Source organism: Sebastes umbrosus, chromosome 5 (assembly GCF_015220745.1).
Source record: "Sebastes umbrosus isolate fSebUmb1 chromosome 5, fSebUmb1.pri, whole genome shotgun sequence".
Taxonomy (NCBI): Eukaryota; Metazoa; Chordata; class Actinopteri; order Perciformes; family Sebastidae; genus Sebastes; species Sebastes umbrosus.
The window spans coordinates 7,928,759-7,945,830 of NC_051273.1; the positions used below are offsets into that span (position 1 = coordinate 7,928,759).

Sequence of the window (17,072 nt, forward strand, 5' to 3'; positions counted from 1 at the left end):
GCAACCCACAGAATGGCAAAGATGAATGATACACTCCCTGCTACAGTGTTCAGAAGGTGTGCACAACAGGGAAGTCTGTGAGTGTGAAAAGTCCTTGATGGAAGAAGTATTCAGATCCTGTACTTAAGTCAACAATACCACACTGTGGTTCAGTACTCCACTACAAGTAAAATGCAATTCAATTTATTTCAGTTCAATTCATTTTTTACATAACGTCAAATCATAACAGAAGTTATCAAGATGCTTTTCATATAGAGCAGGTCTAGACCGTACTCTATAATTTAGAGACCCAACAAGAGATCCCCCATGAGCACACATTCTTAAAAGTCCTGCATACAAAAGCTTGAAAGTATATAACTAGCCTATTTTCAGCAACATTTCAAAACCAGCAAAGTATCAAATGTAAAAGTATTCATTCTGCAGAAAAATGGTTCCTGACAGTGTTTTATTAGTATAGATGATGCTTTTGGATTAATATTACTGCTGCATTAATGTATAGGTTGTAGGGCTGTCAAAGTTAACGCGATAATAAAAAAAAAAAATAGTTTTAACGCCACTAATTTCTTTAACACATTAACGCAATCGTTCTTTTAGAGGTTGTAGGGGGCTCAGTTTTAAAGCTAGAGTGAAAATACTGGTATCATATAAAACTAGAAAACCTAAGGACTCCATCGGTACCAACCATGTCATAGCCTACTAGCTTGGTTACAAAGGAGGCTAAACAACTCTCCAAACTGGTTATTTTCAAAGGGGTCCCTTGACCTCTGACCTCAAGATATGTGAACAAAAATGGGTTCTATGGGTACCCACGAGTCATGACAGATACGTCAGACATGCCCACTTTATGATGATCACATGCAGTTCTGGGCAAGTCATAGTCAAGTCAGCACACTGACACACTGACAGCTGTTGTTGTCTGTTGGGCTGCAGTTTGCCATGTTATGATTTGAGCATATTTTTTATGCTAAATGCAGTACCTGTGAAGGTTTCTGAATAATATTTTTCATTGTTTTGTGTTGTTAATTGATTTCCAATAATAAATATATACATAAGCAGAAAGCAGCATATTTGCTCACTCATATGTTGATAAGAGTATTAAATACTCTGTGATGAAAAAATGTGTGATTAATTTGCGATTAATCACGATAAAATATTTTAATCGATTGACAGCCCTAGTATGTTGCATTTTACTGCAGTAGAAATTGAAGGTTGTGCTTATATTAACTCCTTTATATACTGTTGGATAGATTAATCTACAGCAATGCATCATATTCTATAAGATCATCATATGATTGTAGAGTCGCTGTCCTGTTAGAAACACGTATCTCTAAAAAGTCAACTTTTCATGAGCTAAGAAAAACAGACATGTTTACAGCTTTGTGAAGATGCATTTTCTAGCTGATCCAAGAGGGGTTTTAAATAGTTTATTTAGATCAGGAAGTAGGATAATTTTCTCATCCAATAAAGAAACACTTAATTCTTCAGTTTATTGGAAAAATTGACATTCAAAATTCACTAAATTTGGAGATACGTGGTTTTCACTGGACAAGAAGGGTTTGAAAAATTGTAATCTTAAAAGTAACTAGTGACTAAAGCTGTCAGACAAATGTATTGGAGTAAAAAGCATAAAGTTGCATAAAATGGAAATACTCAATTATAAGTACCTTGAGTTTGTACTTAACTAAAGTGCTTGAGTAAATGTCCTTAGTTACATTTCACCAGTGCATATACTGTAGGTGTTCAAGATTGAAAAAGTGGTACACAGAGCTCATATGACTAATGCTAGACTGGCAAAGCTTTATCCAAACATTGACTCGTTATGTCTTCGGTGTAGAGGCCGGCCAGCGGACTTAATGCTCTAATGTTCTGGCTGTGTCCGAATCTCTCCACCTTCTGGATGAGACATGACCCAGTGTGTGCACTCTCTGGTTTTGTATCAAAGGAATCCTGTGGTCTCTTGCCAAACAAAGCCTATGTAGTAATAGCTTTCAATTCACTCCTTGCGAGACCCCTAGATAAAGAGTAGGGTTGAACCCATAAATGTCCCATTACAGTAGTGAGCAATCCTTCCTACCCTGTATTTTATCTTATCTTATCTTATCTTATTTTTTAATTTTTTAAATTTTTTAAATTTTATTATTACTATTATTATTATTATTATTATTATTATTATTATTATTATTATTATTATTATTATTTTTATTTTTATTATTATTAATTTTTTTTATTTTTTTATTTTTTTTTCCCTTTCACTTTGTTTGAGTAATCAATACAATTATTTGGTTAGCCTATGTTTTTCCGTCCTTCACCTGAATGGATTTTGTATCCTGTAAAGCTATGGGTGGGTGGGTGGTGTGGTGTGGAGGGGTGGTAATGAGGACTTCAGTTTGTTAATGTATTTGTTGAATGGTGCCTCTTTGTAGTTGGGGGTTGAGTAAGTGCAATTGCCACAATTGTTTGATGGGAAATCAAAACTGTATTGCATGTTTGGAAAAAATAGTTACTCATCCAAAACACTTCAAAAGCTAGTCACTGTGTCAGTAAGTTGGTCAATGCCACCAAAATGAAAGGTTGCTTTGTCATTGTGTGAGCCGTACTGGTCAAAATGTTTACATGTTTTGTTCACAATGGCACGCAAACCTGGAAATGTTTCTTATATGCAAATCTCTGTTTTGTTCTACTTTTTGTTGACATTGACTGCTCACTGTACTATACAAGCATGTCAGTCTTCTCTAGCTGAATGCTGTTTTGTATCGCAATGAGCTTTTTAGATTCCCATTTCAACAGTGAGTCAAAGTTTACTGGGAAAAGTCGATACTCTATAATACTGAAGAACACAGAAACACGATATGTATATATGTGTTTATAAAGTAAATATATTTGTTTAACAATGTGCTCACCAAAATTTACCTTTGAGACGATGAAAGAACCTGCTGTAGCTCAGTAAAAAAATAAATAATAATTGTACCTCCTCACAGTACGTAACACTATGTCATAGATATTTATGGAATATACATAGATACATAGATTTCGATAATTGAATGGATCATTTCGCATGCGATGGCTCAAACAAATGAAAGAATGTTTATAGAAGTTGTGAAGAGGACGACAATTTCACTGAGAATCAACTCATCAGTTTTGATCAGCAAGATATATGCAAGTGGTTATTGTGCAAATTGAAGACAATTGTACTGATTCTTTTGCACATACAGTATGTGCCAAAACTAGTGCAATTTGCTTGAACGAATGAGAATGTGTAATCTATTGTGAACAACAAACTCATTTTCCACAGATTTGAGCTTCTTGTATCAATGATTTGAGTCAGAGTGTGGGAATACTTTTCAGTGCCCACAACATGAGTAACACAAGTAAAAACACACAGACACTGACATATCTAGCCCCTGTATTGGTCTAGCCCAGGAGACGGCAACCTTTACTATCAAAAGAGCCATTTTAGGCAAAATAATAAAAGAAATCTGTCTGGAGCCGTAAAACATTTGAGCATTGTGATGAAGGTAACACAGCTTATAGTCTAAGTATGTAGTATATAAGTCTAATGCAGTGAGGGCCCAAATGCAAATGTACTATGGAGTATTAGGACCACATCGAGGGAAAAATTTCCAGAATAAAGTCATGATATTACAAGAAAAAAAGTCATAATATTATGAGAAAAAAGTCATAATATTACGAGAAAAAGGTGTAATATTACGAGAATAAAGTCATAACTGTACGAGAAAAAAAGAAAATAACACATTAAATTTCTACTTAATAATACTGACTTTTCTCTTAAACTTATGATTTTATTCTCCTAATATTACAGCTTTTTTTCTCATAAACTTGTGTCTTTATTCTCGAAATCTCAGATTTTTTTTTTCTCCTCAATGTGGCCCTAACACTCCGTCGTGATAAATAAAAATGAAAATGTAAACAAACACCCAGGTTGAGGACTTCCGAGGATGGGGAGAAAGAACAGCCATCAACGTCCAGATGTAAATCTCCATATTCTCGTAACATTACGACTTATTTCTCGTAATATTATGACTTTATTCTGGATATCTCTTTTTTTTCCCTCAATGTGGCCCTAATACTCCATAGTACATTTGCACTTTGGCCCTCACTGCATTAGACATATATACTACAGTTTATAGTCTATACTTAGACGATAAGCTGTGTTACCTTCAGCACAATGCTCAAATGTTTTGAGGCTCCAAACAGATTTATTTATTTATTTCTTGCCTAAAATGGCTCTTTTGATAGTAAAGGCTGCTGACCCCTGGTCTAGCCTGAATCCAGCAAAGGGTTAATGTCGTCATCCTGAGTGACGGGCTCAACAGCCAATCAGCTGCCGAGTTCTACAGAAGGCCATTGCGTTGTTTTCGGGAAGTGGGCAGCTCGTTGTCAGGAAGGGTTAGCGAGAGAACAGAGGAGACTGCGTCTCTGTCTAAAGCTGCTATTCATCAACAAATTACGTGGATTTAACCTACTGTTTCTCTCCCTCTGGATACTGGACATTTTCCTCGAGAAGCTTGGGAATCAAATAGCCGACAAATAGACTTAAAAACGCGTCTGTAGAGGAGCTACAACTCGGTCGAAGCGTCTTGATGTACTAAAAACGAAACGGAAGTAACTTGCCAGCTGTCTGGCGAAGCTCCTGAGGTGAGTAAATAAGCTTTTATTAAATGTTCCCATCGAGATAACCGTCTGTCTTCTGGTTCATTTAACACACCAGCTTGTTTGTCATCTTTCCCCGTTGTTGTCAAGCGAGGAAAAATCCAGCTGTTGTTGTTCTTTGACCATCAAAGTTAACTGGATAGCTAACAAGCTCGGCATGATAGCAGCGAGACGACATCCATGTTCAATGCTGTACAGGCTACATAGATCTATAGCTGCAGGGCTGATAGACACTGATTACAATGTAATGAAGCATGTTATGGATAGACAGGCAACAGAGTGAGGACAAGATACTAGTAAGATGTTATGTGATACAACCATCACATCAACTAGGGCCTATACTATTGAATAAAAAAAAGTTTGACACTATCTCAAGACAAATATTAGATTTAAAGATGGTCAAAAGGCAGTCTGTGTTTTTAAAGGATATTCTATTATTGGAGTGAAGTTTATTGGATTTTGTCCACCAAACTGTCAATACTCTAAGTTGAGAAAAGGAGAAATGTCTTTATAAAAAATACCCAGCCTGCCAGTCTATATATTCTTTCATTGTGCTTATATGATGTAAAAGAAAAGTGAAACCAATTGTAAATTTTCCAAAGGGGAACCACATGGACACACAAGATGGATTTTAAATAAACTGCTTAGATTTGATTCTGTTAACTGGAATTTAACCCACAGAAGGAAGAGGATGATTTTAGGTGTCACTTTGGTGTCACACACCCACGACTTAATCTTTTAATCCATTGACATACAATTAAAGTGATTCATTATTTGATTGATTTTTCAGGCAAATCTGGCAAAGATTCATTGTTCAATCTTCTCAAATGTGAACATTTCCTAGTTTTCTTACTCCTCTGTGAATGCAAACAGCACATCTCCTACTACTATTGGGTTTTTGATTGTTGGTAGTTAAATGTCTTTATGAAATAGCCAGCTGTCTATATTTTTTTTTGTGCTTATAGGTTGTAAAAATAAAAGTGAAACCAATTGTTAGTTTTATCTTGGACCAAGGGGGAACCACATGGACACACAACACTGGAAAAGATGGATTTAATTAAACAGCTTAGATTTGATTCTGTTAACTGGAATTTAACCCTTTAACAGAACAGGAAGAGGATGATAATAGATGTCACTTTGGTGTCCCACACCTGAGATGTGACGACTTAATCCTTTAGTCCATTGACATACAATTAAAGTGATTCATTATTTAAGTAAGTGTTCAGGCAAAGATTCACTGGTTCAATCTTCTCAAATGTGAACATTTCCTGGTTTTCATACTCCTCTGTGATTGAAAACTGCACATCTACTACTATTATTGGGTTTTTGATTGTTGGTAGTGAAATGTCTTTATGTGATAGCCAGCCGTCTATACTCTTCATTGTGAAACCTATTGTTAGTTTTATCTCGGACCAGGGGGAACCCCATGGACCAACACTGCAAAGATGGACTTAAATAAACAGCTTAAGATTTTATTCTGTTAACAGAACAGGAAGAGGATGATCATAGGTGTCACTTTGGTGTCCCACACCTGAGATGTGACGATTACTGACGACTTAATCCTTTAGTCCATAGACATAAAATTAAAAGGCAATGATTTTGATTCAATATTTAAGTAATTTTTCAGGCAAACCTGGCAAAAATTCACTTTCCATCTTCTCAAATGTGAACATTTCCTGGTTTTCTTACTCCTCTGTGATAGTAACCTGCTCATCTATTGGGTTTTTGATTGGTGGTTTGACTAAACAAGACATTTAGAAGACGTCACCTTGGACTTGTGAAAGGCCTTTTCCACAAATTCTTGACATTTTATAGACCAGACAATTAATTGATTAATTAAAAAAATAGTCAAAGATGCATTGATAATGAAAACCTGTAATGCAAATATATTGTGCAAAATCCTGTCAACGATGGGTAAGTGGTTTCACACATTTGAGGTTGACAAAAGTAGGTGCCCCTTCCTTACACACACACACACACACACACACACACACACACACACATTAAAAAGTAGGGGTGTTAATATTTCCATGAACAGTATTCCTGTAATCAACAATTCCACAATTATTTTACTCGAAATAACTACAAATTCAGACCTCCTATGTTTCGAACATGTCAGTCAGAGTTTGGTCTAATTTACCGAGGTTCAGTCATATGGAACGCTCTACCATCTCATATTTTAAAGTTGGCACCAAAACAATTTAAGAAAGCCATTAAAGGTTAGTTTTTTATCTCCTCAAACTTTTCCTCATGGATTATTTCTGTAAATTGATTATCAATAATGAGTTTTTATTCATGATATAATAATGAGAATTCTATTTCATCACTTTGTCTACTTGCATATATGGATGTTTGCTAGTGTGTGTAATATATTTTTCTTTTTATCTTCTTCTCTCTCTCTTTACCATTCTTTAAATATTTTTTCTCTCTTTTTTTTAAAAAATAATTATGTGTGCCCTGATCAAGCCCCTCTGAGGTTTTTTTTTTCACCCCTCCATCACATTTTTTGTTGTTTATGTAATATCAATTTGTACCTTTTTTATATTTGTAAACAACTAAAATGTCATTTTTAACAGTGACAGAAGGTGGATTTTTTTGCAGGAACTTGAACTGTCAGCACATGAACCACACAGTTTCATTTCTTCGGCATTTTATTGATATCAGAATGAACAAGTGGCAGGCTTAATTGCTCAATTGCAGATGCTATTTTATTTTGACTATGAACACTTGATCAAAATGACTTTTTTCACCCAATGAACTTTGATATCAAGTTTACGTAGGCTATTTGTGAAGGGTAATTTTCCACTCAATCGTAGGCTTTGGCTAATGTAAAATTAGTCAAGGGAATTGACATTTAAAATGCTAAATGTTAAACTGAAATTATAGTTAAACTGGACTGGTGTAAATTTAGATTTACGAGAATCTGACTTTTTTAATGTACTTTGATGTGGGATAGTGATCAAATTTGAGCATTTTCAGTAGTTTGATCTTCTTCATTTTAACGCTTTTGAGGTTTATTTCAGTTGAATAAAATAAATAGGCCCACCTTTTGGTATTCTCCATTATAACATGATATTTAACATCAAAGAGCACGACATTTATCACTTATTTGATCTTTTCCTGTCATAACCAAGTGGCCTCTGTGACGTTGTTGCTTTACCAGCCTACAGTGTGCCTACTGTATTTTCACTTCAGGCACATTGTTTTTCGAGCTTTCAAAAAGTGAGACATGGTGTAGCACATTTTGCTGAAATGTAATGAAAACTGTAACGAAGAAAATTGTATTTTTTTTCATTTCCTGCCCATCCAAATTACAGCATTGTGTGTTTTAAGCACAGTCCCCCTTCACTAATTTATAAAATTCAGGGGCATAACATATTGAATTGACGATACCTACTCTGAATTGACGGTACCTACTTAAACAACTGTTTAATATAACATTTCACTAGTCAATTCCACTGATTAGTTTCTACTGTTCTGGTTTTAAGTCGGTCAGTCAGTGAAATTAGTTGTTGATGGTGTCACAACACTAGAAGTCTTAATTCAGAACCAATGCTTTGCTGCAAGTTAATATCTAAATTATTGTATGATGGTTATGGTGAAATTAAATTATATCTGGTTAAAGTGTAAAATGTTTATAGAATATGGCACTGAATTCGATTTTTTACCTTGAAAACTCAAGAAGTGCATGCAGGGAATCAATAAGGAAGAACTCATAATGATGATTCCTAACCATCAAAGCACTTATTCAGGCTTTTGTTATAGTTTATGTTTTGCTGCATTGTACAATTGAGCCAATTTAATGAACATCCTATAAAAATAGTTTCAGTTTATGAATGGCTGTATCTTCCAGACTTTGACCAATCAACAGAGGTATACCAATAATGCAGTGATAATGAATGTACACACTTAACGTCAGTATGTTTATATAGGTGCTGATTAATCAAAAACAGGTACAGAAAATCCCTGGTGGGATAGTGCACTAATTCAACTTATTTATTAATGCTCAGACATTTAGATGGATGTCCTAGGTCGGCATGCACACAAGCAACAGTGTAGCAGCCAAGCACTGATCACTTTTATTCAGTGGTGGAAGAAGTACTCTCAGATCATTTACTTAAATCAAAGTAGTAATGCAAAATCAATTAAAATTTGACTTCGGTAAGTACAAAAGTATTAAAATCAAAGTATAGGCTAAAGTAGGCTATGCAGACTGGTCCATTTCAGAATACTATATGATATAGTATATTATATAATGCATTATAACTATTGATGCATTTGTGTGTGAGCATCACTTTAATGTTGCAGCTGGTAACGGTGGGGCTAATTTGAACAAACTTATATACTGCCGGCTTGCTTAATCTATAATAATACATCATAATTGATTTGTTAATTATATTTTGTGTTACCAATCTGAATCTGCAAAGTAACTAGTATCTACAGCTGTCAAACAAATGTAATGGAGTAAAAAATACAATATTTTCCTCAGTAATGTAGTGAAGTAGAAGTATAAAGCAGCATAAAATAGAAATATTCAAGTTAAGCACAAGTACCTTAAAATTATACTAAATAACAGTACTTCAGAAAAAATACTTTCCAGCACTGATTTCATTACATTATTTAAGCGCAGCAATGTAGCCATATTACAGACAAAAATCCCAGAAACTGATTGAAAAAGTACACAAAACATAAGATCCAGAAGGAGACTGGCTGTACTTAAAATAATAAGTGTCATGCAAAAAAACCCATAAATGACAAGTACCAGTTGATGTTTTGGTAGTAACAGTAGATAGCCTAAGCATTCTCCTTGTGTCTGAAAGTAAACAAACGTAAACGCCTTACCTTTACTCCATCATTTATTGTAACTCATTCCTAGTTAAGTACAATTCATTCAGTGTGTAAACTACACTTATTATTAGAATCATCATCTCAAACATGAGGGCAGAAGGATGTCAAAATGTTTAATGAGGAATGCTCTCTCCAATTTTGGCATTTTGTCAGCCGTGATTGGCTACAGCCCTTTTTGTTGATACCAAAATTTGGCTTCTTGTTGAGTAACGACCGGCAGAGCGCGAGCAAGAGCAGCATTTTTGAGGGTTAGCATTATTGTTTGAATAAAGCTTTAAGGATTTATTTTAACACTTGTCGACTTTCATTCATGTATGGGTGGATGTAAAAGAAATGGTCTGTGGATATTACCTACAAGCATCTGCCATTGCTCCTGAGTTCTACTCTGTTCTCTTGTTTAATTGAGTAGAACTGAACGTTATCCAATGCTTAAACTAAACTGTAAATCAACGATAATTGGCTAGGTTTACTTTCGGACAGTTTTTAATACAATGTGATTGTAGTGACAATGTTATGAATTTAATAAAAATGATTGTTATTATTTAAAAATCTCTTTCTCTAACTCCTAGTGTCTCTAAATGGAGGACTTTAAATAGATCTGCATATTTGATGAAGTTCATGTGAATTATTCTTGCACTTTTTGGGGTTGTACCCATGTGGTTGAATGCACTTATTGTAAGTCACTGTGGATGAAAGTGCCAGCTAAATAAATGTAATTTAATGTAGGCTAATGTTGTGATGTATGCACAATGTGTCTTTTCCAAAACGTAAGGTAGAGAGAATTTGGCTACCAAATGGCAATGGTAAATACAGTCCGATGCACTACTTATCAAAAGCAAAAATTGTCATTAATGAGTTTGTAATTAGGGATAAGACATGGCCAGTTTGCTAATAGCCTTTGCAGTCAACTGTGTTGGAATGAATAGTTGTTGCAGTCAGTCTAAAGACTGATGTAGATGTATTTTTCAGTTTCTCTTGCCATTTTGTGATGTGTCATTGTTTCGAATAGTGCACAGTTCTTTCTGCTGGACATTTTTGACTCCTTTGACAATATGAGAAGCTGACTGTTAGCTTGTTTGTCGTTGCTTCTTTTGAACTTGATAGCATATGTAGCCTTGCTTTATAACCCTGTTAATGGAACAGGATCATCATTGCTTACCTTGATTATTTGTCTCAGTGCTCAGTTTGTATAACCAAATGATCACTGTCTGCAGCTCTTCAAATTAGCAGCCACTGTATGGGAAAAACTAGGATTATTTGACCCTAAATAAAATCTCAATGGACACCTGAGAAACCTATGATAAGTTGTCAGCCAGAGTTTCCCTTTGACACAATAAAAGTCAGACACATTGTCTTTGCTGGAAGGGTTTTACTGTGAAAATTATCTACAGGAAGTGTTGAATCAATAGGAGAAGGTTTTCAGGGGGAAAGGAGGCTCATTTTATTTCACTTTCACTTTCTTGTTGTTGTTCTTCAGCAGCACTTTGTGGTCATGATGCTTGTGGTCAGGTTTTGTTTTTATCTCAATCTACAGATGGGCTACCTACCTTGGACGTAAATAGGCAGGGGGAACTCTAAATTGATGCAAGTGATGCAGAAGAGCTTATTTGTTTGTTGGTGTAGTATGCGTTAATAAGACGTCCAGTCCACCCAAGCTACAGAAACCTGTAAAACGTTCCTAGACTGAAGATTTAAGTTTTAGTTTAGTGATTTGCATGTTTCGAAAATATACAGCAAAGATCTGAAACAATCAGATGATTAATCAATTTGTTTATCAACAGAACATTAACTACCAACAATTTTGATAATTGCTTAATCATTAAGGTAATTTTTAAAGAAATAATGGAAGAAATGTTCTGGTTCCAGCTTCACGATGCACATTGTTTTTCTTTACATATTATGCACCAAACAATTAATTGATTATTCTAGAAAATAATGGCCCGATTAATCAATAATAAAAGTAATCATTGGTGCCCTAAAGCAGTATTTGATACTTTCTTTCTATAGAAAACGTGGATGTGTATGGAGGTAGTCTTTTATGCAGACTTTATTTTCCCCACACCTGAATCACCTACACACCTGTCAGGATTAGCTGTCTATAGTTGCATTGTAAGCCGCTCCAAGGTCTTGTGTTTGTTTGGCAGAAACAATAGTCCCAGTCATTTTATCGTCTTTAAAACAAAGGCATTCAGACAAGGCAGGGTGGCGTCGTTGAGGGGGAATAGGAAGAACTGTCAACATCTTTTTTTATCTGAAGTAGACATGACAGGAAAAATGTGGTTTAATGATTGCAAAACTCTAGCAAAACTGTCATCAGTTCAATATTGCCACATGTATAGACACATCTTTTGTGTTAACACCTTTCAGACCCAAATTTGGCGTCCGGGTTCACAGACCAACTGTTCAGAAGTATGAAGTTGAATTTAGTTAGAAAGAGGATGAACGAGGGAAACCAACACACTGACTGAGTCACTCACTCGTTGTAAATGGCAGACAGATGACTCATTTGAAAATCTCTTCTCACGAAATTCAGCTGTAATATATGACAATGAAGAGCAATGATGACTGTGAGAACATAGCTCACCAGCCAGGCTAACGACTTTGTGGTTATGTTTGAGAATTGGCACACATCACAATACAAAAAAAAATGTATAAAAACAAGCTTAGCTTGTCAGTTGATTTAAATATGATCAGTTTAAGGTCAGTGTGAAACAGAATGAGTTAAGCAGGGTAGAGTAATTCTCTGTCCAAGGTACAATAATTTAATGGAAGTTATTTGTCAGCTTATTATGAAGTTAACAGGAGTTACGACGGACAGGAAATGACGGTGATAAAACAGATGAACAAACGCTCATCAGTCTGTTACTGTGCAGTCTACCTGTCTTTATCTCCTTCTCCCCTTTTTTCTCTCCTCTTTTTATGTTTGTTTATATACGCTTATGTGTTTCTAGTTGGTGTATTTAGCTGTAACTACTGTCAACACAAGGACTCACAGCTGCTGCTGTTGACATGCTGCTTTTGCTGTGCAGCCGGTGACAGGCTATTAGACTCATCCCGTAGTGAAACCCAGACTCCTCGCAGCCCCTGCGCAGCAACGATCTGTCCTCCATGTTGATGTCACCAGCTCAGTGGAGAGGGTGACGTCATGTCACTCGCACTTGTAGTGACACATCACTGTGTCCTGTGCTTTTGTGTGTTGGGGCTCTGCGCTGTATTAGTATGAGTCATTGAACTCTCTGCTGAGCTCACAATCAGTATAATACTTTTGTTTTACTGTAACACACACACGGGCATACACCTTTAACACGCTTGATTGGCTATGTTAAATATGCAGTGGTCACCCTGTGTCGATAATAATAAAAGGGTGGGACAAGCTAACAGAAGTACACTCATTCTGGTGAACTTTGTATCAAAAGCTCTTGATATGTTTAATTAAAGCCATAAGTCTTTCATTGCAAATGTAAGGTAGTTAATGATATTAGTACTACTTAGAAGCAATTACTTGTAAAATAGGGTGTATGTTTATTTACCATTTCACTGACCATCAAAATATAGTAAGTTGTGTGTAAGAGAAAATTTAATTAGGTTGTTTACTGCTTGTGTGTTTTCTCATTTGTCTCATCTATCCTGAATTGAATTAAATACAAAGCTTACATTGGTGTACACAATATGAAGGACAAAAGGTTTAATCTAACATCCCCACTGTCTTCCCCATTTCTCTTTTTCCTTTTCTCCAGTGTCTGAATGCCAACTCTGTGGGTGATGGAGTTGAGCCGGCAACTCTGTGGGAAGATGAGGAGGTCCAGTAAGAGGACCCAACTCTCCTCTTCTCCTACTTCCACTCGGGGCCTGGAGATCCACTTTTACACACCGGAGGTGCACCAGCTAGAGTACTTCAAAGGCTGCTACACCGCGTTGGAGCTCTGTGTGGATGCTGCCAAGAAAAGCTGTGAGTATCTGACCTGTTGGCTAGTTGGCAAAATCATTGCCTGCTCTGCTTATTCATATAGTCTCTGTTTATTGATAGCAATGAAGGATGTGTTGTAGATTTTACTGTGAATATAGTATGTGGCACATTAATTGGAGATAACAAAATCACCAGTTTTACATCTTAGACCCCCACTCTTAAATGACATTGCATTAGGCTTAAAATTATTGATAACCAGTAGGATTGAGCGACTGTTTTTATTTCATATCGTCCAATCGTGGTTACTTGAGATCACCAATAGAAGAGCCAATCGCCAGGGAACGACGGCTTGGCTCAGCATCTGACGGAGCTAATCAAACCTCTAAGCTTTCGACAAGCAGTACCGTTAAAGTTACGCGAATAAACATTTATGAAAGAGTGTGAACATTTTATTTAAAATATTTAAATATCAAAAAAGATATTTAATAGCAATGTGTCCTCTATTCAAACATTGGCTCCCTTTTAAAAGTCCATGTGTCTGTGCTGTTCTGTTTAACATTATTATCTTAACTTTTAATATCCAATCCAAAATCATATCCATAACATTAACTACTCTTGTGGAGGTCAAAATAAAGTTTTGGTGAGCAGGTATATGGAGAGTCCTGGGGTGTCAGATTCATCGAAAAGAGACCGCAAAGTGGTTTGTAATTAAGGATTTCAAATTCATTTGTCAAAATGAGACTCAGCGGGCGGACATGTTCCAGAAGATACATCTCTTAATGCACAGTAGGGCGCAGATTCTAGATATTATTTTAATAACATCTTCTGATCGTAAGTTAGTTAAAATTGCCTTAATATTGGTATAGGAAAATAAATCATCGGTCATCCCTTCAATCGCTGATAAACGATCCGATGCCAATCGGCACAAGCCTAATAACAAGTAGCAAAGGTTAATAGCAAACACAGAGAGAGAGACATATGAACACAAGTAGTGAACAGCTGGTAGTCAAGTCTATTTATATAGCCCAATATCACAAATCGCAAATTTGTCTCAAGGGGCAATAGGGTAATAGAGATAGTGAATGTCAAGCACTAATGCAAGAAGTTGGATAAGATACAAGAATACAGTTTAGAGCTGGCTTGAACCAAAGACAAATCAACCTGATTACAACATATTCAACGTTGGGCATTTAGTGATACAGTATACCTGATAATAAAACCCTGGGTAACCTTTGTAATTCCTGCTGTGATGACATTAAGGCCCTGTTCAGACGTGGTATTAACATGCGTCCTCAGTGATCGGATCACAAGTGGACAGCTATAAGTACAGGTGTGAACGCACTCAAGACGCATCGAGATCTGATCGCTCAGACCACATTCAGAGGTGGTCTGGGCCACATATGGCCACATTCTTTTAGTGGTGTGTACGCAAATGTGTCCTGGGCCACATTGAAGGACCGCCCACTCAATTGACATCCTGCTGGGATCCGCAGGTCTCTGCGCTCCTCATGTGAAAAGACAGGCAGACGCGAGCGATTGTCAGCATGGAAACGGCCTCTGTGCTCTACTGTATCCTGTCTGTATTTTATTAAAATACATCTTATCTATAGGCTACATATCTACAGACTTTCAGACTAGACATGCATTGTCATGATATTGTCGGAGATGTGTCTGTGTTTTAGTTCCGCTGCTTTACACGGAGCTGATGTTTACTACGTGTTTATTTGCATATAGAACGGGGAAGTGAGATCGGATCACAGAGTGGTCACTCAAGACACATGTGGAGACGTATTCTAATGCCAGCTGTGAACAGACGTACTTAAAGCTGTCCACTTGTGATCCGATCACTCAGGACGCATGTTAATGCCAGGTCTGAACAGGGCCATAGTGATCGCAAAATGTTCTTTATAGAGTTTGCATAGATTGGTACATGTAAGAATGTTTTAAAAAAAACACATAACATAACAAAGATATTTATTATAGTTAGCCCCTTAATCAGGTTTGTCTCATCTACCAGCCACCATGACAAGTAATAAGCTGTCATTTGGATGTCTGGTTCTGTTGCAATTGGACAAAATCATTAACGTCTTTAATGAGTCATTTTTTAGCCCCTGTGGCTTTTTTCTCTGATTCACTTCATGAAATGTGTCGATGTTAAGTTAACTGTTCAACGAGGGTTAAATGTCAGAATATTAAACTACACTCTTGCAGAGGAGAACTTCTCCCCGTCTATTACTGTTCTCAAGTCCAGATGAACGTTCATTACTGCCTGAGTGCTGCCATTCAGCTGTCAACATCTGAAATATAATGTGTTAAGATTCCAAACAATCATAAGTGCATGACACTACTGCAAATCAATTGCAACCACAGTTCAAAAGCCATGAAGCAGTTATTATAGTTAGACTAAGTGCCACTCTAGGGGTTCTTAGAAGAAATATCTCTCCCTCTCTACACAACCATTAGTACTTTTAACTGACTGGTTAACCGACTGTTAGCTGGAATAAGATGAAAATAGTGTCCAGTATCCTCCATTTACTCTACGCCAATGTATAAAAATATACAGTGTAACCAAGTGAGATCTATACAGTGGAGCATGTAGATCTTTCTGTTTATTGTGTTTTATAAGCCGATTGTTTGCTGTTGCTCTTAAATCTGCAGGCCTGCAAATCAGCCTCCCTCCCAGTCCAACAACTGCTCTGAATATTGATCTCTTTTCTCTTCTCAGCAATCTCTCCCTTGTGCCATAACCTATTTGCCCTGTATGATGAGTCAACTGGCACGTGGTACCCCCCCAACTATGAGTTCAAGATCACAGATGAAACCAGTCTGAAGCTGCACTATCGCATGAGGTAAGACTACATTAGAGTTGAATATTATAATTTTCTAGCTGCCATTTATCTCCATAAAGTAATTTCTTAAATTGAAACCAACCAGTTTTTCCGTGTTGAACCTCTTCAAATGTAGTGTAGTCTGAAAGATAGTGGAAATATTATTTAATACAATTTAAGGACCTATATCAGGGATTGGACCCCTACTTGCAGCGTCCTTCGGACCCAACTTTGGCGGAGATGGCCTCATCTGACACAAAAACATTTACCTGCACTGCACCTTTATTGCTGTTTACAAACATTTACATAATGTCTTCATAAATTACCAATGTGTAGGCCTATGGGAACTGACAAAATGCTTAAAATGTATTATCGCGGCGCCAAAAGGTGCAGTGAAAAATTGAGTGCACCCAAATTAAGTGCTGGTGCACCTTTATGAAAAAGTTAGGTGTACCAGTGGAACCAATGTAAAAGTTCAGCCTGGATCCCTGTATATGGAAGGGCCACCTCAGGAAAGCACAACTTGTCCGGGCTTCTGATACTGGATCACCTTCCACAATCGAGCCCCTACACCCAACCTGCAAGATTAGGTTCAGGGATCAGCAGATGAATGCAGGAAATTTGGCATGCTGACTCCTGACTATGAAAACTGGCTCCTGGGATATGGAATGTCTCTTTCTGGTGGGGAGGTGGGGCAATACCAAATGTGCCATAGCGAACCATAGTTGATCTCACTTTTAGGCTCTGGAGCCAATTTCCTGGAAAGGGACAGGACTGTTTTCTTTGTCCAGAAGTTTCCAGGGTGAGAGAACCAATGG

General features: G+C 36.7%; 1 protein-coding gene across 1 annotated transcript in view; it reads left to right on the top strand.

Annotated features, from left to right (window-relative positions):
- The first annotated feature begins 4,379 nt into the window (after nt 1-4,379).
- The window catches only part of jak1 (Janus kinase 1), a 42,009-nt gene continuing 29,316 nt past the window's right edge, over nt 4,380-17,072 (top strand). Inside the window, exons 1-3 of the mRNA XM_037770771.1 lie at nt 4,380-4,656; nt 13,257-13,468; nt 16,152-16,275. Of these exons, the coding sequence (XP_037626699.1) occupies nt 13,264-13,468; nt 16,152-16,275 (329 nt within the window). The 5' untranslated portion in view covers nt 4,380-4,656; nt 13,257-13,263. The remainder of the gene's footprint in view (nt 4,657-13,256; nt 13,469-16,151; nt 16,276-17,072) is intronic.